The 21,699-nt window shown below is 30.3% G+C and overlaps 6 protein-coding genes across 11 annotated transcripts; 4 read left to right on the plus strand and 2 right to left on the minus strand.

Moving 5' to 3' along the window:
• Positions 1–275: 275 nt before the first annotated feature.
• On the plus strand, positions 276–1,475 carry LOC128888934 (borealin). Its single transcript, XM_054146166.1, has one exon. It carries the CDS (start codon positions 486–488, stop codon positions 1,353–1,355), a length of 870 nt encoding a protein of 289 aa, XP_054002141.1. The 5' UTR covers positions 276–485; the 3' UTR covers positions 1,356–1,475.
• Positions 1,476–1,628: 153 nt separating this feature from the next.
• On the plus strand, positions 1,629–7,700 carry LOC128888833 (uncharacterized). 2 transcript variants are annotated; one of them, XM_054146003.1, is made up of 4 exons: positions 1,629–2,517; positions 2,585–5,873; positions 5,972–6,086; positions 6,172–7,700. In XM_054146003.1, exons 2-4 carry the CDS (start codon positions 2,643–2,645, stop codon positions 6,351–6,353), a joined length of 3,528 nt encoding a protein of 1,175 aa, XP_054001978.1. In that variant the 5' UTR covers positions 1,629–2,517; positions 2,585–2,642; the 3' UTR covers positions 6,354–7,700. The 2 variants fall into 2 exon arrangements, with proteins under 2 accessions (XP_054001978.1, XP_054001968.1); XM_054145993.1 differs by having other exon boundaries at positions 2,597–5,873.
• Positions 7,701–8,015: 315 nt separating this feature from the next.
• On the minus strand, positions 8,016–11,565 carry LOC128888846 (peroxisomal targeting signal 1 receptor). The gene is made up of 8 exons (XM_054146014.1): positions 11,067–11,565; positions 10,244–10,615; positions 9,704–10,154; positions 9,085–9,625; positions 8,840–9,008; positions 8,604–8,761; positions 8,337–8,504; positions 8,016–8,272 (listed from the first exon to the last, which is right to left on the minus strand). Exons 2-8 carry the CDS (start codon positions 10,589–10,591, stop codon positions 8,233–8,235), a joined length of 1,875 nt encoding a protein of 624 aa, XP_054001989.1. The 5' UTR covers positions 10,592–10,615; positions 11,067–11,565; the 3' UTR covers positions 8,016–8,232.
• Positions 11,566–11,872: 307 nt separating this feature from the next.
• LOC128888880 (G patch domain-containing protein 4) lies at positions 11,873–13,833 on the plus strand. Its single transcript, XM_054146062.1, has 2 exons — positions 11,873–12,035; positions 12,267–13,833. The coding sequence occupies exons 1-2, from the start codon at positions 11,987–11,989 to the stop codon at positions 13,718–13,720; spliced, it is 1,503 nt and encodes a 500-aa protein (XP_054002037.1). The 5' UTR covers positions 11,873–11,986; the 3' UTR covers positions 13,721–13,833.
• Positions 13,834–15,469: 1,636 nt separating this feature from the next.
• On the minus strand, positions 15,470–19,036 carry LOC128888901 (beta-1,3-galactosyltransferase 1-like). Of its 2 annotated transcripts, none has more exons than XM_054146107.1 (5): positions 18,895–19,036; positions 18,191–18,374; positions 17,137–17,402; positions 16,786–17,060; positions 15,470–16,706 (listed from the first exon to the last, which is right to left on the minus strand). In XM_054146107.1, exons 2-5 carry the CDS (start codon positions 18,372–18,374, stop codon positions 16,283–16,285), a joined length of 1,149 nt encoding a protein of 382 aa, XP_054002082.1. In that variant the 5' UTR covers positions 18,895–19,036; the 3' UTR covers positions 15,470–16,282. The 2 variants fall into 2 exon arrangements, with proteins under 2 accessions (XP_054002082.1, XP_054002074.1); XM_054146099.1 differs by having other exon boundaries at positions 18,134–18,374.
• Positions 19,037–19,191: 155 nt separating this feature from the next.
• Positions 19,192–21,649, plus strand: LOC128888968 (AP-3 complex subunit sigma-2). 4 transcript variants are annotated; one of them, XM_054146210.1, is made up of 4 exons: positions 19,204–19,489; positions 19,584–19,695; positions 19,773–20,156; positions 20,967–21,649. In XM_054146210.1, the coding sequence occupies exons 2-4, from the start codon at positions 19,627–19,629 to the stop codon at positions 21,087–21,089; spliced, it is 576 nt and encodes a 191-aa protein (XP_054002185.1). In that variant the 5' UTR covers positions 19,204–19,489; positions 19,584–19,626; the 3' UTR covers positions 21,090–21,649. The 4 variants fall into 4 exon arrangements, with proteins under 4 accessions (XP_054002194.1, XP_054002202.1, XP_054002210.1 ...); XM_054146219.1 differs by lacking the exon at positions 20,967–21,649 and adding an exon at positions 20,560–20,940 and having other exon boundaries at positions 19,192–19,695; XM_054146227.1 differs by having other exon boundaries at positions 19,203–19,695; positions 19,759–20,156.
• The last annotated feature ends 50 nt before the right edge of the window (positions 21,650–21,699 follow it).

Consider the following 21,699-nt stretch of genomic DNA (forward strand, 5'->3'; position numbering starts at 1 on the left):
AGTGAATCATTTATCCAATAGTTTATTTTACACATTTATAATAATTTTACTTCAATGCAAATAAAGTATTTAATAATGTAATTTCGAAAGTGTTTAGATCTGATAGTTTTCTATGATTTTACCGCGGACATTTACCTCTTGTTTGATATAACGGAAATACATCAATTTCAATGCGTTTTTGAACACTTGTTCAAAGTTCCCGCCAATGACGCCAGGGCGTTCATTTAAGGCGCGTTTATTCTTTATCATTTTGCTATTCTATAATTCATGTGATCAATGACATCAACTGAAAACTGCTGTAAACTTTTAACGGTCGGTAAATGGCATGAATGGCATTAGAAACATCGTTTTGATGTAAAGTCTGCCGAGCAAGGTTTTTTAAATATATAAATTTGGATAATTGATTTAAGAATCGAATAACGTGGCCAAGATTAAAAATCAACGAACGAACCGATTAGATTTGTCATTCGTCGCTGTAATCAAAAATGCCGCGAACGAAAAATGTTCGGAAATTGAAACAAGAACAGCAGAATATGGAAGAGAGTAATTTATTAATTGAAGATTTCGAACGACAAGCACATCTGCGAATTACGAAAATGGAAGCTGAAGCAACATTGGCGATAAAAGGTCTCGAAACATTTTTTGACTGCACTCTGACTAGTCTTCCCGCAGAAATTCGAAAAATGACCATCGCTGAGATATTTAACTACGAAGTTGACGATCAAAAAGAGAATTGCAACCAAGTTTCGTCGTCCGAAGACAAGTGTATATCAATACCAGCTTCAACGACGGTAAAAAGAAGAAAGACTACGAAAAGAATCACGACTACATCTGACGATGGGTACGTTACCGAGGGAGTGGCTACTACACGCCAATCAAGAATTCAAAAGAATACTAAACAAACCACGTCTAGAAAAACACGTAGCAGTTCTAGGACCAGCAAGATGAAGCTTAGTGAAGTTAATCAAGAGACTGTAAAGAAGAATAGAAAGGAACGTGTTCAGGAATCAATGAAAATTGATAGATTTAAAACTCCTATGAATTTAAAGCCTGGAAATAATAATGAATATGGACTTGTAACGCCAAAAGTGAAACCCAACACACCATTAAACATACTAAGACGACCACGGCAAGGGGAAATGGTTCTTAGTATGCAGGGTAGCCCTTTATTGGTATCTGCAATTGTTAATGAAGATACTGCCAATGTTAATGTCCCTTTGAAAAATGGCAATATAATTTCGTTATTACCTAAAGATGGACTACGCATGTCAAATATTCCTCGGTTGGATTCAGAAACTATGCGACAATTGGAAACTCTGAAATGTCATATAGAGAAAGTGATTTCTTCAAAATAATAAAGTTTTAACAATGTATTTTATATTTAATTGTTATGCGTGCTAATTGAATGATTGATTGATATTTTGTTATAACTTTACTGCTATTGATGAAATAAATGAAAGTGTATGTTCATTTAATATTTAAGCAGCAATCATTGCTACTTTTTTTATATGTCAACAATGTGTAGCATTTTAAAATAATGTAAGATTATAAATTAGTAGGTATCGTGTAGAATATTTCCTATAAATGTATGACTGTTTATAAAATAATACAAATTAAGAAATCCAATAAATGGATGACATTTTAAGTACAATAATTTGATACATTTCTTTCCTTTACTACAGTAATTTTCTTCAAATGCTTTCTTTAATATAAATTAATTTTTGCTTATTATTAAGAGTTGTGTTTTATTTAATTTAGACGAAACAGTAATTTTTTTTTTAGATTAAATATTGTACACCTCTTAATTTTATATAAGAATAACTCGACAGATGTCCATTTACAGAGTTACGTTTATGTGACATTTTTTCGGTTATACAATTATTAGAATATATTAGCGAAGGTTCACTAAATATATATTAGGAGCACCTCGTATTACTGCCATTTTTAAAATACATCGGATAAGTAGTAAACATCAACGACGGACGGTAGGTCGCACATTTGATTAAACGCACATGCGCATAGAAATGAATTTGTCAAATGAATCAAGCGTATTATTTGCTTTCTTCTTCTTTGTGATATTAAGAGTGTTTTTAAATGATAATAGTGCTTAGAATTATGTACGATACATCATAAGCATCCTTTTTCGACGGTTGATATGCTTCTTCCGTAATTCACTGTACCGATCATTCTGAATATCATTTGTTCTGAAACCGCTGTTACATGTGTGAAAGTGCTCGAGAATATCAAAGTACGCGTCATTGAGTTCGTTAACACAGATTTTTAGGCGGCTAAGTTAGATTCTTTTCACTTCAAGAAATTTAAAGTGATACGTAAGCTATTTCCTTTTATTCGATATTAAAAGGTTAAACAAAAAACAACGAATTAATCGTTTTTTTATATTTCTACGCAAGTAACTCATATATTAATAATTATATATAACAAGATATAAGATAACCTCTGACGAATTATAACAATACATTCATCTTGATGTGATTCGATTCTAGTATCTATTAAAAGGTACTTAAAAAACATCTCTTCTATCATAGTATTATTGACATTCAGTTTACATCAGTAGTCCATATAGATTGAATTACAGGTACAGTGGTTTCCTTCTAAACACAATTCTTAGTACAAAATTCAATATGGTGCGTGTTATTACTGTGCACAATTTTTTGGGGCAAAACATCACCCAAATTGAGGAACCAACTGCAAGCTGCACAGCAAATGCATCTGGACATGAAATGCTTCTTTTAGCACTTTCAACACATTGTGTTGAAGTGTGGGAATTGATGTTGTCTGATATTAAATTACACACTGTATTCCCAACAGTTGATACAATTAATCAAATGGTACATTGTGCCAAAGGAGACTATGTTGTGACATTAGAATCAAAATATGGTAGAGATGCAAGTGTTAATAACCAGGTTGGAAAAGTAACTAATAATTTTGTTAGAATTTATGTCAACTGGGCTTTAGTGAAAGACCAAAATCAACCTATGCGTGCTAGAATAGCAGGACGTGTTACTCCAACTTTAAATAGACCACTGAATAGTTTAGAAATGATAGAATTGCCATTAAGTATACAGCCTACATTAATTGCTTGCTGTCAAAGTACTGGTAATCTTCTAGTAGCTTCAGGAAATAGTGCTATTCTCCATGAATTCAAAGTTGAAACTCAACAAGTGTCAAAGATGAAATTCATAGATTTTGAAGCAAGACCATGGTCTTTAGGATTCTCATTTTCTCCTACACGCATGGAAATTGTTGAAGACTTTATATCAGTCATGGATAAATCAAATTTATCTGTTTTTCGCTTGACTAATTCAATGTATGAAGATATTGATCAACTTAGTTCTCTAACTTCTACAAATTCTTCTTCCATTGACAAAACATCTATATCTACTGACTCCTCACTTGTAGAAAATAGTAGTAATATGGGAAATCAAGAGGATAGCACAGTGTTGCAAACATCAAACTCAAAACGTAGAAGTTCTACTCAGGATCTTCATTTTGTTGCATCAGCGAATAATGATACTATTGGAGTAAACACAAAATCCAAAAGTAACAGACGTAAAAACTCCAAAACGAATATATGGTGTAAATTAGAAACAGGAGACTTCAACAAAATAAAATCTAATAACAATAAAGGTATCATAGATCTGGATCGTTTAGTACACAATGAAAGGGAAGAATTACAGAGATTAATTACTCAAGAAGTTATCGACGGAAATTCACAACCATTGACTATCAATTTTCCATCAATAAGTTTAGAAAGAGCAGGACCAGGGCATACTTTAAGCCCTTTTATATTGAATCCACCAGATATAAGAATCATAATTAAAACAAATTCTCCTGACTTAGGGTGGTCAGAAAACTATACAATAAAAAATTTATTATCTCTTAAAATAGTGGCAACTAATAATAATCCAAAACTCGATGGAAATTCTGAGCTATTTAGTTGCTTGTTACTGAAACCATTATATATGAGGAAGGAATGCAACAGTTCTTGTTTAAAAAAGTCAATCCTTAGATCAGACAAATACAGGTACTTACAAGGTGTAAGCTGTTTCCTATGTACATTACAAGAAGGATATCTTTATCACTTCTTAGCTACTAGTACAAATCCTACAGATGCAACCTGTTTAACTACTTATCCATTTACTGCGGCTGTTAATCATGTAGCATTGGAGAACACTGCTCTTCACGCATTAACGGAAGCTGGTCTCGAATCTTACACATTACGTTTGTCCCACCACATCGCTAGAACGTCAAACAATATAGATAATTTTCAAATAACATGTCCTAGTGTCTCTGAACCTGTTTGCTTAATCGGTTTACGACCGTTTCTGGGGATACAGAAATTATTACATAGCAAAAGCTACTTACTTCTCTTAGCTAAAGCCGAGAATTCGTGGACATTGTATTCCTTAATTTTACCTAAACTGGAGAACTTATATTACGACATTTTAAATGCAGCGAGAAGTCACAAATCTTCTAGCCCCAGTACTTACAGACATTTATTGGGAGAAGCCCATGCTTTGATACGTCTAGCGAAGGACACCGCTTACAATTGCTCAGACATTGATGAATCTGATGATGCAGCAAATGAAAACGGACTGAAATTGAAAAACTTATACAATCAATCATGTGCATTACTTGCGGATTATTATATTCGGTCGGAATATGAATCTGATTGGGATCGTTGTATACCCTATTACAAGATGTCAGGGCTGAAGTTCTCGGAAGTATTGTCCAGAAAATCTAGTCAAGACGCACCAGGACTTGTTACGTTTCTAACGGATATACTTTTGACATTAAAAAGCGGTTCGGAAGCAGATGCTTTGTTTCAAGGATTTAATATCGTAGAAATGATCTGTAAACTAAAAAAAGGGGACTTATTGATATTGATTTTCGGTAGCCCCGTGCTGCGAGAATACACCACAGAAAAATTGATACATCTTTTACTATCATACGAAACTGACGAGTTAGTTAAGTTAGCTTTAGCTCTTTTGTACATCCAAGCTGAGAAACAAGAACAAGCAGAAAAAATACTTGAACCAGTCTCGGCGCAATGTATCAAAAAGGTAGTAGTCGAACATTGGGACGTGTTATTCGACATGACAGCGATGAGAAAGAGAACTCCAATGATCCCAACGTTCTCTGATTTCGCTGGGACATTGATGCGTTTAAAGAATTCGACTTTTGCTGATATTTTGATACAAATAGTAGAGGATGATGGAGTTTTATCTCTTCATCAAATTATACAAGTGTTTTTGGAGTACCTACCCTCTAGGGTAGGTCGGGATGGACACAATGCAGCAATGGCATTGCAAGTTTTCCTCGAGAAGTATCTTCATAATTACGTCAGTACAAAATTAATCACAGATTCGTCCGTTATAAATAAAAATCAAATACGCACGGATTTTGCTTTAGTCGAGGCATTCAAACTTCTGGTACGATCGTATCTAGGTAAATTGTCTCAAACTAAAGTGTACAAAATAGAGAATAAAGAAAACATAGACGAAAATTATACGAACTTCATATTCTCGAAGTTTAGACCTGATTATTTAGATAGAATGCCTCCATATGCTAAAGATTATCAAAAGATATTGAATGCAAATTATCTCAAGGATATAGGTAACATAGAAAAAACTGATGCTGAGAAAACTATACCTGCAGAGTTGTTTAAATTACAATTATTATTATCCTGCGATTTTGTTCCAAATGAATGCTTGCTCGAAGTGAAGCAATTTCTTGAAACACAGGAAATTGATGGCAGTTTATCTTTAAAAACGTTATGCATTCAGAATACGGAAGAAGTGACAAGTATGCTCATGGAGAACTGCCCTCAAGCTGTTATGCAGTATGCAAAGGTACTTTTCAACTCTTCAGTATACTTTGCTGAATAATTTTTTACCGCATCTCGTTATTTTTACAATCGAATTTTATGAAATTTATTTTGCACTTGTAGGATGTTTATACTAAAGAATCTGAATGGAAATATTTAATCGAATTAACACAAAATAAGATTTCTACGTCGAATACGCGGCAAGATTTGCAATGTTTATATACACAAATTATGAAAGGTAAATCTTAATATCTGTCTAAGAAGGAAGTGCATTCATTTATAAAAGTCTTAGAGTATACTGGATCATGTCTTTTATATTTCAGAAATTCTCAATTACTTACCACATGTACTGTCCTTAGACAGTTTACGTTGTGTTCTTCCAAAAGACGACATCATAGCATTCCAAAAATGCACTGAAATGTGCACACAGATTATGCATGCGGAACACGTTAAATCCTTAATAATGGAAACTGGGCAGCAACTTCTGACAACTCTAAAATTATGAGCAACTGTCTTAACTAATTAATTGCATCGTTATATGACGATAGTATAGGTCCAATTCATTTCATCCCCTAAGGAAAAACTGTATATTTTGAATACAACACAACCAATTGTGTTGTATGCAAATTATATAGAGGGGAGAAATTCAGAACAAATTATATTTAGACGAATTTGTTAAGAACAATAATTAATTCTTCATGTGATACGACTTTTGCGAACTTTTAATAATCGCAATTTAATGCTTAATGAAAGTTATTTGACATTTAATATAGTTGATGCATTACCTATGGTTCTTTCAAACCACCAGCCTATTTCTTTATAAAAAGTACATTTGTATTGCCGTCAATTTTTTGAATATCAATTTCACTTTTCTGAGTGTCTTTTAATTGAAGGTAATGATAAAATCGCAAATAATTATTGTCGAATGCACAATTTCGTAATCACAGAAATATCTAGTCATTTAAATAGATCTTATAAAGTGCACATTTCTTTAATTAAATTAATTAAAGTATTCAATTTTCGTTACAATAATTACAATGACGCACAAACTTTTTATGAACAAAGTTTTATCAAAAGAATGTCAAAAATCGGAGACAAATACTGTAGATAAAATTAATTCATCTATAATCAATTGTTGAGATGTTCTATATAGATATATTGTATTATGTCTAGACGTATGTTATCTTTCCCTTAGCCAGTGGAATAATGAAATCGTAATTAATACATAGAAATTTATACAGAATCAGTATATACAACTTAAAACTTTAGAGCAGTGGTTTCCAAAGTTTTTTAAAGGCGCTCCCTAAAAAAATTCTGTGTTGACATAAGTGTATACACATTTAAAATAATACAACAAAAATATACTTCTGTATTCGTTAACTTCCAATGATCAGTGCATTAATAGAAAGAAATGATTAATAAGTTTACATTTTTCCACATTTACAATTTTGTTTAGCGCCCTCTACTTTGTGAAACACTGATTTACGGTGTTAAATATAATGTTTAACATAATAGATTGCTTTATATATTGAATTAAGAAATTCTGTAATGTGATCGTGTATTTTTGACCGTTTCTAAAAATTTGTTAAAAGTTGTTTATATTTTAACCGCTAGGGGCGGGATGGCATGTGTTTAGGAAAACACTTAGTGTGAAGATGATTATTTTCTATTGACTTCGTTGATCCTATAATGTAGTATTTTCATCACTCTTTGAATGTTACGAAATATGTAACTTTGATGTGCCTTTAGGACTAATTTCTCTTTGTTATAAATCTAATATTTATCTAATTCTGTTAGAAGTGATCTACGATATTTATAAATCCTAATAGAAATAATATACCTGTAACTCGTACTATGACGTTTTTTTTTATTTTAATCATGTTTTTATAATATTTATTTCATTTATACGAGAATGTGTATTACTCGAGCGTTGAGACCATTCGTTTTTTTCTGATTACATTTTACAATGTATAATATAATGTATTAATTCTTACTTTTAAAAAACCCAAAAGTTAATTATTTTACTCGGGGATTAATTCATCTTTATTGATTTCATAACAATTTTATGTACATATAATTTATAACCCATTTTCAATTTATATAAGACGAAATAATAAGAAGCTGTATAACTGTTAGAAATATTGAATCAAAACAACTTCTAAAAATATATATCTTAATCGGGTATTTAATATTTTAAAATTACTCCTTCTCGTAGTGAAGAAATTATACATGAGTAGTGAGTAAAAACATGAGTCTAGTTATTTGTTTATATATACATTTTTGAACTATTAAAAAATATTTGTTAAGCATTGTATTTACGGTACCTTAAAAACTAAAAACGGTGTATACTTTTTAACAAATAGATTCAACAGTTTTGCATGCCTTCATATAATTTCAAACTCCTTATTCAACCTAGTAAGGTCTCTGAAATAACAAATAATATTACATGTATAATGAACTTTTGTTGAAAGTATTGATAAAGATGTACCTGCTTTCTATAGCTTCGTTTAGATTGCATTTGTGCATCAACGAAACAACGAGTTTTAACGTTGACCAAATGGTATTTGACATTGCTTTTGGCAAGAAGCTTTCACCCTGTGTTCCGCGACCGGCAGCTTGTTGATTTAAAGCCGTTAAGAGATGTTCACCTGCTTCTCTGCAAGAAAATAAATAATTTCATAACAAGAAAGAAATAATTTATTGAATTAATCTTCTTGAAATTATAATATTATTTATTATAAATTAGTTTGCTTACTTATATGCACCAAGATTAACACAAGAAATACCCAGATTATAACGTGCTCTAATAAATCCGGGCGATAATTTTAAGGCACGGTGGTATGCGTTTATGGCTTCTTCTGATTTTTGACCATTAGCCAAAGTTGCACCTAATCTGTTCCACAATCTGGAGTCCTTCTCAAAACATTATATTTTTAAGAATATATTTATAACATTTTAAATAAAGTACGAAAAGCTTCATTTCATACATACATTAGGTCGCACTTGTAACGCTGCTTGGAAACAATCGCAAGCTTTATCATATTCATTGGACAAATTAAAAAGTACTCCCAAACCACACTGCACATCAGCATCTATTTCTTCCCGAGGATTCATTCGTGCAGCTTGAATATAAAGATTTTTTACTTCTTCGTGTAAATCACTAAACAGAAAAAAATATAACAATATGATTAAGAATGATTTCTCTATATATGTTATTAAAACTATTAATTTCTTACTCAAATAGAATGGATGATACACTGGATTTTGGATGTTGATCAATTTTAGTCTTCTTTACTGAAAGATACTTGTATTTTTCATTTTTTAATAACCACTCTTTTAAAGTTAAACATGCTTGATTTTGATAAGACTCATTTGTATACGAAACTGCAAGGGCCATAAGAGCAGCACTGTTCGTAGGATCAAGAGTCAGGCAGCGTTTTAAAGCGGAAATAGCTAACGGATCTTGTTCATTTTCAGCTTGAGTTTTACCAAGAAGTAACCAAGCTTCTGGATCATCTTCATTTTGTTGCACTGCTGCTTCAAAACAAAGTATTGCACTTGGTAAATCTCCAGCTTCTAATCTCTTTTTTCCTTCTTCTAGTGCATTAGGTACATTCTTCATAGGATTTTCCTCGTGAAATTCATATTCTTTGAATGGATCATAGAATCTATCATACTCCGAAAGCCATGGATGCTTTGTGAGTATTTCCTCGGAAGATGATATTTTATCCCATTCATTTTGAAGTCGTAAAAATTCAGATTCGTAATTGTCTGCCTCTAAAATGATAATTATTAGCTAAAAATATATCTTGAAAATGACATAAAAATCAAATTAATATTAACATACACACAGACCTGAAGAAACATTTTCTTCTTGAAATTCATCTATCCATCTGCCAGCAACAGCTATTTCTCCTTCTTCTACCTTATCCACAATTTCACCCTCTTGATCACTATTACTAGAAGCTTTGTCTTCAGACTTTTCATTATTGTTTTCAAATTGTTCCGTCCACTCATCGGACGTGGTATGAAAATCTGGCAGTGATTCTTCATTACTATCTACTGGAATATCTCCTTCTTGTTTCATAAATTTCATAAACTTTGAATATGCAAAGTTAGGATTATCATTATTTTCTATCGCTTGCGTTGTATCTTCCTTTTCAATATCATTTTGTATAGCATCTATGCTATGCTCAATATATTCTTCTGCCCATTTTGGTCCTAAACCTAATTCGTGCGTTTGTTGAATCAAAATGTTTGGATTCTGTTCAATTTCTGGATTCCAAATATCATCAGTATGATGTTCCTATATTAAGAAAAAGAAAATGAAATATTTGTGAAATATTTATATACTGTGTATATATGTATATGCTGCAATAATGTAACAAGGATTACATTAAAGTGGCGCCCTGATTCAAGATACTGATTTGCCCAAGCTGTATCTAAACCAGTTAATTCTTGAGCTACTCCTGGTGCTGCTATAGGTGGATGAATGTTTTGATCAATTTCACGCATTTCTTGTAATAAATTATCCATTCTAAATGTCTGAGGACACGAAGGATTCTCTTCTAAAAATTGTTTAACTAACTGATCTGAGTCTGAAGCTTGAAAAGGCTCCACAGGCCCAAAAGGGCGATGTATTCCTTCTTCTTTGAACCCATGATCACGTACAAAATGTGATGTAAGATGAATCAGAGAACTAGGTCCTCCACAGTCACCCTCCACTAATTCACGAAATGCCATTTTTTTTTTATTATTAAAATTTACCTGTATCAATCCAAATAAAATAAGTTTAATTTGAGAAATCATAATTAACACTAACAATACACATTAACATGTAATGTTCATATATAACTCATACATGCATGTATATGTATACATGTACACATACATGCATGTATATGGACCTTTGTAACTTTACATTCTGTAACTCCTGATTATCACATTTGGTAAAACAGTAAAATATACAATCAAGTAACAAAAACTTTATTAAGAACCCAAGCTGTGTTAATTTTTATGGAATGGCATTAATTCTATTTATTTGAATAGGCATTAAATATCTAAGTAAAACGCAGCTGAGACATAAAATAAAATGTTTATTGCAATATTTTGCTTACACAACGTTAAAAGTTCAGTGATATTTATGCCTCTATCAGATAAAAAAAAAAAACAGTAATCAGAAATTTCGCGTGTTTATTAAGAAATAAAGCACACAAACCTTTTTTCGTTACAGATGTAACTTTGTATTTTGATGATATCGTTGACGTTACACTAAAAACGTGTTTTTATGTCAAACACACTCCGTTCAGGATTGTTCATTTCCCTGGCATCGGACAATATCGACAACACGCACCGAATAAATTCCGCTGTATAATGGTGGGGTAAGCGGAATTATCATAGCAAATGTAGTACGTGTTAACGTTTGATACTAACAAGATGCATATCATAAAGACATTGTACACGAACAGTTGGCGCATGAACGTCAAATCATCGACAAGTTGTTGAACGACGTAAAGTCGTGAACATCTTTTCTGTAACGACTAATACATTCCTTCTATTACCAATGTAAAATTTCAAATGATAAGAATTAGAAAAATTGTCCTCTGTTATTAAACGAAAACCTTATCTACCGATTGGTTATATAACTAATTAAAGTTGCTATGAATATTATGTCCACATTTTATGTCTCTTTGTGCACCTGACGAAGATATGAGATTGTCGACGATACAGGAGATCATTTTTAAATTGGACACATTCCACGAATGGCGACTGAGACGCTTTTGTCGTGAAATCGATGCTAATTAGCAATTATATTAAACAAATTTATTTTATTGTTACTGAATTAAACATAATGAAGCGTTATTCAGCATATTTGCGAAATATTTTCGAATTATGCTTAGTCGTTAAAACTGGACAAAGTCGTTTTGGAATATGAAATTCTATCGCAACGCCATCACACGATTATTTTGAGAATTCACATTTATGCAACTTCTGGAAAATGTATCGTGTTTATCGTGTCTAAGTTGTTCACATTCATTGTTACAAGGAATTAGTATTTGAGAGTGTATTTCAGACAAATTTAGCGTATTCCACGTATTTGCTGCTATAAATGAAATTATAGCGACGAAAGATTTAAATATGACTGACTTTGCAAAATCTCAGCTTATGAAATATGGATGGACAGAAGGTATTGTCATTAAAAAATCATCATACTGCATCATACAAATTATATTACTATAGTATAAATATTTGGTGTACACAATCTGTTTGAAGTACGTGTTTAACCTTTGTACCATGTTATGTCAATGTATTGAAATTTGAATAAATGTGTACAATTTAAAAATTGCATTCATCAACTTTATAAGCTTCTATATATGTTATTGCTTTTTAAGGAAATATTACTTTTACGTTGAAACAGGTAAAGGTTTAGGTAAAAATGAAAGCGGTATCACACAAGCATTGAAACCAAAATTGAAATTTGATACAGTGGGAATAGGACATACAGATAAGCATTCGAAAGAATGGTGGGAGATTGGTTTTAATAATGCAGCTAATAATATTGTAGTGGAATCACAAGCACATGGTGTTCTTATATTTGCTTCAAAGGATAGTACCAGTGAAAATTCTAAGAATGATTTGAAATGTAAATATGTTGGAGACTATAAAAGTTTTCTTAAAACTTCAACACTTCTTGATGGCAACTTAATAAAAGAAGAGAATTCAAATGTACTTGAAGTAAACAAAATTGAAAAGGATATAACGCATATTTCTTTAACAGATGAAGAATTATTTAAAGCATGTGGGGGTAGAACTGCTCATAAAGGAGCTAGGCATGGTCTAACATTGAATGGAAAATTGAAAAGAATAGCACAACAAGAAGAACATTTATTAGGCACAAATATACGTATAAATATGTCAGATGAATTACAAAAACATAGTAGTAAATTTGAAAAGAATAATTTTGTAATAGATAATAATGAAAATACAGTGTCACCTACTTCTAGTTTTCCTTCTGAAGAACAAAGTATTTCAAAGGTGTCAAAGAGTACAAAGAAGAAAAACAAAAGACGAATAAATGACTTAAACCATCAGTTAAATATTTTATGCAATATAAGTGATGATAATGAAAGAAATAAAAATAATTCTTCGGATGATACCAGAGCTAGTAAGATCTCAAAATTGAAAAGAAAAAAAAAGAAAAGAAAGTATGTAATGTCTGATGATATTCAAACTGTTAAAATAGAGCAAGGAGATAAGAAATTTGATGATGTATCATTTCCTGTAAGTCAAAAACTAGATAAAGAGATGATCATGAATGAGACTCCAGAACAAATAAATGAACATTGTCTAAAAGAATCTGATGATAAGTCTACCCACAAAAAAGTAAGAAAAAAATCGAAAAAAAAAATAGATCAAGATTACAAGGATAAAGACATAATTAATACACCTACAGACCTAATACTGGACTGCTCTCAGGGAAAGAAATTTAAAAAGACACATAAAGAAGATTTAAATATACAACACTCTGCTGAAGATGAAGACATTAATATGTACCAATCTGAATTACAATCAGAACCATCTTCACTCCTATATTTAAAGTCTCCTGATACATATTTTAAAAAGGAGGCAGACAAACTTAATGCTAGAATATCAAAGAAGAAAAAGGCAAAACTTCTGAAAAAAGAAAGAAAAAAATTAGATACAATAACAGCAAATTTAGAGGCTGTTTCTTTTAATTCTGAGGAACTTACTAAAAAAAATTATAGTAAAAACAAATTAGATATAATAGTACAAAAAATTGTAGAAACTAATATTGCAAAAGATAAAACTAAGTCTTTAAAAAAAATTAATAAAATAAAAAATCATACCTAAATATGTTACTATATACAATAATTACCTTATTGAATATACAAAATATATTGTATATATTTGTATTTTCCAGATGTATGATTCATATTTTTATTTAAATATATCATTAATTGAAATTTTTGTTGTTACTTATTCCTTCTTAACGAAATAGGAATAATCTATGTTTAAATTTACAATTACTTTTAATTTTAGTTCAATTTCAAATAATACATATATCTTTATTTCAAAACCTTTATTTAATACAGCAATAGAAATAAAATTTGAACATCAAAGTACATAATGTTGTTTTTATTACAGTTTTAAATATTAAGGATATTTGAATATAAAAAAATCACAGTTTTGCAAATTCTGAATATCATTCTCTCTTTCTATTTTACAATTATCACTAGACCACATAAATGTCTGATAATTCAATAGAAGCAAATGTTTAAAAAAATCAAGTCTGTTTAAAAACTAAATAGCGATTTATAGAGGATTATGTACAACAAATATATAATTAATTAATTGTTATTTAGCACCAAATTTTGCAATGTGGTAGGAGTTTATTAAGCGCTAGAGCAATGTATTTGTACAAAATAAAACACAATTTTCTAAGGCCACTAAGATATTCCACAGTTATTAGTAATTCTAATTTCTTTCACAATTAGTAAACCAATTGCATTTGATAAGGTAAATCAATTTAAAAGTTTGAATTTTTATTACTTAATTGATTTAACTATTGACACACTAAGTTAAATACCCTATAATAGGATCATCAAGAAATGCAATTTTTGTATGCATATTATGATTATGAATCAGATGATAGTGACTTCAGTTAATCAGAATATTAAAATGCGTTTGTTAATATCATCATCATCATTATACAATGTATATGTCTGAATTGATACATCATAATGAACTCTTACAAAATTTTATATTATATAATCATAGCATACATTAGGCTACATCGAATTCTTAATTGCTAAATGTAAATCGTTGATACTTATAAATAAATATCATTGTACAGCCTTATTAGTGGTATTATGCACAAGATACATTCATCATGAATTGGATGAATGAACTTACTACTTCTAATATTTTAATAATGTAATCAATAAATGACAGGTACTAAATTCAAAAATTGTACAATTAAATTTTTTAAACAATCACAGTACCTAAACGTGGAAAAAATATCGATATTATTTTATAAGTAGCATCGCGAATATGCAGATTTTACATAAATAATTTTTTTCGAAAGGAATCGACTGTAAAAAGCTATTAGCATTAAGTATAAATAGCAAAATATATATTTATATGTATTCATATAACAATTCTTCTAGAACGTGTAAAAGTCAATTATTTATTTTAAAGAAACTTCTTTTTGTTTAGGCGATTAGTGTAATGTAATACACTTCTAACATATTTTATATATTTTTCGTAATATCATTATACTTATGCAGATAAATACAATAATTAAAAAATTCATTACGAGCTTTTTAAAAAAAATGAACGTCATTTAATATAATACTTATTGAAAATATCAGATATTTTATCGTAATACGGAATGTTAAATATATTGCTAAAAAAAAGGTTTCAATTTTTATAAAAATATGAGGACAATTCGAAATAAAATACAAACATTGAAGTCTTTTTACACAAATTAAAAGCTTATATAAGTATTTAACTACGTCTGTTAAAGTTAATGAGATTCTAACGGAAGCGTGATAAAGTTAAGGACAACGTTTGGTTATCGTAGTTTTGTAAAGTATCCTTAGTATTACATACTAATGTTTCAGATCATTCTGTGTTAAATATCGTACAGTCACTTCAGATCTTTGAGATTATCTTTTGTAAATCACAATTTTTACGATACTTTTATAACATCGGCTGTATTTGAAACCTGCGTCGTAATTTTTAAAATAGTTTCTGGTTGGATCGGTTAAAAATATGTTTAAAACTTAAATGAAATATTTTGACTACGAGAACTGATATTTTGTATACGAGATATTTACGAGTATGTATTTTTAATAATGGTTCTATGTGATATATATAAACATATACCATTTTAATATCTATGGGAAGTAGCTGATAAGATATGAAATTAACGAAATTCTTTGTTTTAAGTGTAATTCCTAATTTTTCACACAACGGTCAAACGCATGTTCGGTACTTAATTATCCAAATTTTATGTAAGTAGGCAAAGAAGTTAATTACTCACACAGGAAATCTAATTGACAGCGTTTCCTTAAAACCTACTACTATTCAAATGGAAAAATAGTGTATAAAACCTTCAATTATTTATTAAATATCAGTTACAAATCTTTCTTGCAGTAAAAATACATGGAAGGTACAATAGAGTATAGCAAAGAAACTAGTACAAGAATTGGTTAAAGTTCGAGATTTAAAAATTTAGAAGCATATTCACGTTTATTAAAAATCTTAATAAAAGTATCTTTTATGATAATTGATTGAGAATACTAGGTGATTTATTTTGGAACTTTTCTTAGTATTCATTGATTTGCTTATTTTTAATAAACATTATATCGATAATAAATAATAGGTTTAATATTAAAAATTCTATTTACTTTATACACACTTATTAACAGTTCTTCTTTTCACTATATAATATCCAACATTTCTACCATTTCTACTTAAAGTAACTGATTTTTTATCAGTATGAGAGTGTTTACTGCAAGAAAGATTTGTATCATTTAGTTTGCTCCATATCACATACATATTAGACACATTAACTTTGTGCGTTGTGATAACATTTTTTAATATGCAAGGATCCAATTTCCTTGGAACATAACTAAAACCAGGATGATTTACAGGTCGTATTTTTGCACGTTTTGCACAAAGACCTGTGATATAAACATCTTCTAAATGAAGCAGTGGTGTTGTTAATGCTGTTTGATACAATTTAAATGCCACATCTAGGCTCATCACATACCCCGTACCCGATAAATAATTAGGATATATTGTCTCTGAATACATATATTTTGGTGCATACCTAAACAAACAGACATTGATGGACTATGTATATATACATTTTACTATATATATTTATCCTGTGACAAAGTTTTACTTACCATTTGTTATTTGGATCTAAAATAGGCTTTGCATTGCAAATAAGAGAACCTAATAATGTATTGGTAGCTTGCGATCTTGATTGTAATGTCTTCATTAAAATAGGAATATTTACAAACATATCATCGTCTGTTTTCATGAGGTACTTAGCTTGACCACAATTTGATGTTATCCATTTCAACATCATTACAGACTTTAATGTTAAGTTATTATATGTATCATAAAATTTTTCTTGGATAATATCATTGAATTGATGACTTTCTTCAGCTATTATGCTCTGTAAAATAATTTATTTTCAAATTTGTTATCAAAGCTTTCATTTATTAAGCCCATTACTTTATACAACTACGTACATTAATTGTATCGTTGTCACTTTCTCCCAAAAGAAATGCTATCCTCACTGTTGAATTATATATACTATCTAAATTATTTCTATTAGCCCAAGTATTTCTTATAGCTGCACGGGCTTTGAGATTCATAACAGCCGAACAAATAACTATTAGGAGATACAGCGGTGGAGAACAAATACCAGTAGGACTTAAAACTGAGGTTGTATTTTCTGGATGAATATATAAACAAAGATCTCTTGAAGTATTATATGCCCATCCTGGTAGCTGTGCTGTAAATGGATTTTTTAAAAATATTTTGTTCTAAATCTTATAAGTAAAATTATAATAAAAAATTCTTCCCCTTAAATTTTGGCTTTGTGCATGCTAATAGAAATAAATATTCAATCAACTTCAGCATCACTCAAGCACACTATGAGTATATTTTCATGATTTAGATTTATACCAAAGTTACAATTTTATGTACACAGTTAGAAAGCACAAGTTCTTATCCTCTAGCAGACAATGACCAGCTTCGACACTGTTCCCTAGAGGGTAAGAATTAATATTCTATGGTATAGGTATATAAAAGTTATAACTTTGGTGTAAATCCAGATTATGTAAATGTACTCTATAATGAATATAAAGGAGAAGAAAAATTATATGATTTGTGCTAATACTCTCTCTACCATCAAAAATTAATTTTTATTTGTTGCTAAAATTTATGATGTACAGAATAAAACAAATTATCTATAATTGTTATTATAATGATGATATTTATTTTATTTATTGATATTTTGTATTTATAATACATAGACATTTTTATGTAAATGCTATATGTATCAAAAGTTTCAATTTTTTAGGCTTACATCATTAGATTTTAAAGATAAATTATGACTATTATTTCTTTCATATTTATTGACTTTACAAAAGAGAAAGTTAAAGCAAAATCAATTAAGAAAAAAAAAAAGATCAGTTAGTTTATATTGCAATACAACTTTGAGCAATGTTAGTGAATGCATACCAACGGAGGCTACCAAGTGCGAAACACCAATAGATTTTGCAGGGGACGGAGTCTCACCTAAGCCTGAGAATGGGCTTTGGGCAGAATGATATGCTGGCACATATAATAAACCTAGTGTAGCCAAAATAACAAATCCTACTGCTAATCGTCGAACAAATGAAACTTTTCCTTTAACTGTTCCATTAGTGTTTATATTGGTGGCTGATGGCAATTCCAATGGCAATAGTCGCAATCTGTCCATCTAAGCACAAATAATATGTCTTTTCTTATATCAAGTCAATAAAAAGTAAACTTCATTATTTCAGAAGAAAAGATTACATAAGCAAAGTAATTACTTAAAAGATCAACAAACATTTGTAATAATGTTAGAGAACCAAATGAATGTTCCATTGTGAAAACGAATGGAACAATAAATCAAATGTTATGACATCCTTAGAAATGATTTAGCTTTACATAGTGAAGTCAAACAATTGTTATAACGAGAATCAAGCTTTTTACAATGCTTTTCTTAAAAAATATATCGATTGAAATGTGATGTAAACATGTTCAATTAAATTACAGATGTATATAAATCACCTCACTAAATGAATTTTTTACGAAAAGTCGGCGCGACAACTTTCGCATGTAAGTATTATTCATTTTCTTAGGCATTCGAAATAACGATTCTCTTTCTGAATGATATTCTTCGATACAATGAAAATTCCATACAAAAGTTCCAATATACCTGTCAAGTTGAATGCAGACTCTGTAAACAAGCTTACCTTTGAGATGTGATTACTGCGTTACTGTGCTGCATTTGACATATCTCCATTTACTTTTGTCGTATGATGAAATTTACGACCTATTAAAGAGTATCACACAATTTTGATAACACATGTCTATGGATGAATTACAAAAAAAAATAAAACGAAAGGAGCCACTTCGCTCCAATCTCACTCCGTGCTTCCAAGCACACTGACACACGGAATTACATCGAAACGGTTTGTCAAAAAATTCAACCTGTAACTAAGTAGCTAACCTCACCTAACCTCTCTGACTAACCAGACCACCAGAGGGCTATGGAGGGCTACGGATTATAGTGTTTCCTGAATTATCAACACTAAAGAATCAACTTTTAATTACCGTAGTTTATACTTATCGTATTGTACAGTTTTTTCATTATTACTATCAATATTCAATATTACTATCATTAACGAGAACGTATACAAAGATCAGAAGAGAGTAGCGAAAGTACAAAGTTTGTGAAGAGATTTGAAAATATTGGAGCGTTTATTAGTTTAATTTTTATCGTTGTTTTAATATTGATTAAACCGATTGTGAATACGTGTCTCTTCGATACTGTGATGTTTAAGAAAAGTTAGTTATATTCTTGTCGCATATTTAACATATTTTAGATTCGAAATTTCAATCGTCTCGTATATATACAAATGAACATAAATTTTCGGTGTAGAAAAAACGAAATTACCGTTGATCTTGTTAACTGATCATCAGTCATGATTAAAGCTATTCTAGTATTCAATAATCATGGGAAACCTCGACTTTCGAAATTTTATCAATATTTTGTAAGTATAACAAAGTAATTGGATTTGGATGCTATTGTTGATTCTCATTGTTGAATTTAATAGGAACTGTTTTTCAGAACGAGGATATGCAACAGCAGATAATAAAAGAAACATTTCAACTAGTTTCAAAAAGAGATGATAATGTCTGTAATTTTTTGGAAGGTGGAAGTTTAATAGGTGGATCCGATTACAAGTTGATTTATCGGCATTATGCAACATTATACTTTGTATTTTGTGTTGATAGTTCAGAATCAGAGTTGGGAATTTTAGACTTAATACAAGTCTTTGTTGAAACATTGGATAAATGTTTTGAAAATGTTTGTGAATTGGATCTCATCTTCCATGTAGACAAAGTTCATTACATACTTAATGAATTAGTGATGGGTGGAATGGTTTTAGAAACTAATATGACTGAGATACTAACAAGAATTGAAGATCAAAATAAATTGGAAAAACAAGAGGTAAGTCAATTTTGATGGTTAATATTCAACAGATAAATACATGTTTGTACATTTTTAAGCTTTTGTCGTATAGTTTGATCATGAGTATCAAAGATGATAAATTTTGTATACAAAATAGCAGTGCACCGTGATAAAGTTTAATTTGGTTAGTCACAGTTGTAATAACCAATTTACGTAAATATCCCTTAACTTTTTGGGCCCAATTAAATTTTAGTAGAATCAAACATTTTTGGCAAAATGAAATCATAAGTAAAATGACATAAAACTTCACCAAGAGTAGCTGTTTGGGCTTGAAGAAGTTAACAGCCTATAGCAGTTTATGCGTTAGCTGTGCATGCATTGGAATGTTTTGTAGAGCAATTTCATATGGTGGTAGGACTGATTGACCTAACATGAATTTTAGGGAACTTACAAATCAGGACGATCTTGCTCACCTCGTCCGTTTGTCCTTCTGGGGCCCCCTCCCTAAGTAAATCGGCAGTAAAGAGATCAAACCATTTTGTACACTTTCATTCCTTTGTATAGTTTATCTGTGATCCCTTTTGTTTTCTATTTCACAAAAGATTTCAAAACAAATTTTTCGTAGCTTTACAAAATAAATACTCATAACACGCATGACGGTGCTATCGTTTGTACATGTCTGCTCGGATAACAGTGCCTTAATGCAAATGTATACGTCGCTATGCTCTAAGAATAAAATATGTATTGCGTAGCTACTCATTTGTCTTTACTTCTACTAATTAATTTTAGTTCAAAAATCCTTTAAATTTTTCCGTTTTCCATTTTTTTCCATCCATATGGTATGTGCAGGCAGGAATCACAGCAGCACCAGCGCGTGCTGTTTCTGCTGTCAAGAATATGAATATACCGCAACAGATAAAGGATATGAAGTTACCTGACTTGCCGCAAGCTATAAAAGATCTCAAATTCTGACCAGCCGTTACTTCGTTGGCCCCAAGCTGACTGGTTTCCTCTACAATTTCAAGTGCAAGTCCTACAGCAAGGGTTTTTTTCCCCTCTCTTCAAGTGAATGAGAATGTACCAATACTCTCTGCAAACTCTTCGTATGGTCCCATCTCATCAGTACAAGAATTAGAAAGTGAAGAGTGTTTTAAGCTTTAAGGCTTGTAGAGATCATTTCTATATTGAAGAGGATTTTGATTATCAAATTTAATGAATGTTTATATCTGGCTTCGAAAAAGCAAGGGTTTGAAGTAACTGAAATACTATTTTCATTCAAAAAAGGTAAAGATTTATAAACTTAAATGTACTGATACTACATTTTACAGAAGTTACATCATTCTTATATAATACTAAAAAAAAGTATATTTCCATTATAGTATAACTCATAATTCCATTTTGTTTGATATATCCGAAGCAGTATAGTTAGTATTATCTCATTTGTGAACATTTCCATTTAGTTATCATCAAAGATGTTGGATATTGTTGTTATATGTATCAAACAATTACCAAATAAATGTTCTAATACTGCATGTCAATTTTTATTTTTTAAGAATTATCAAGAAATCTAGGTATATTTTCA

Source organism: Hylaeus anthracinus, unplaced genomic scaffold, assembly GCF_026225885.1.
Source record: "Hylaeus anthracinus isolate JK02 unplaced genomic scaffold, UHH_iyHylAnth1.0_haploid 0, whole genome shotgun sequence".
Classification (NCBI taxonomy): Eukaryota; Metazoa; Arthropoda; class Insecta; order Hymenoptera; family Colletidae; genus Hylaeus; species Hylaeus anthracinus.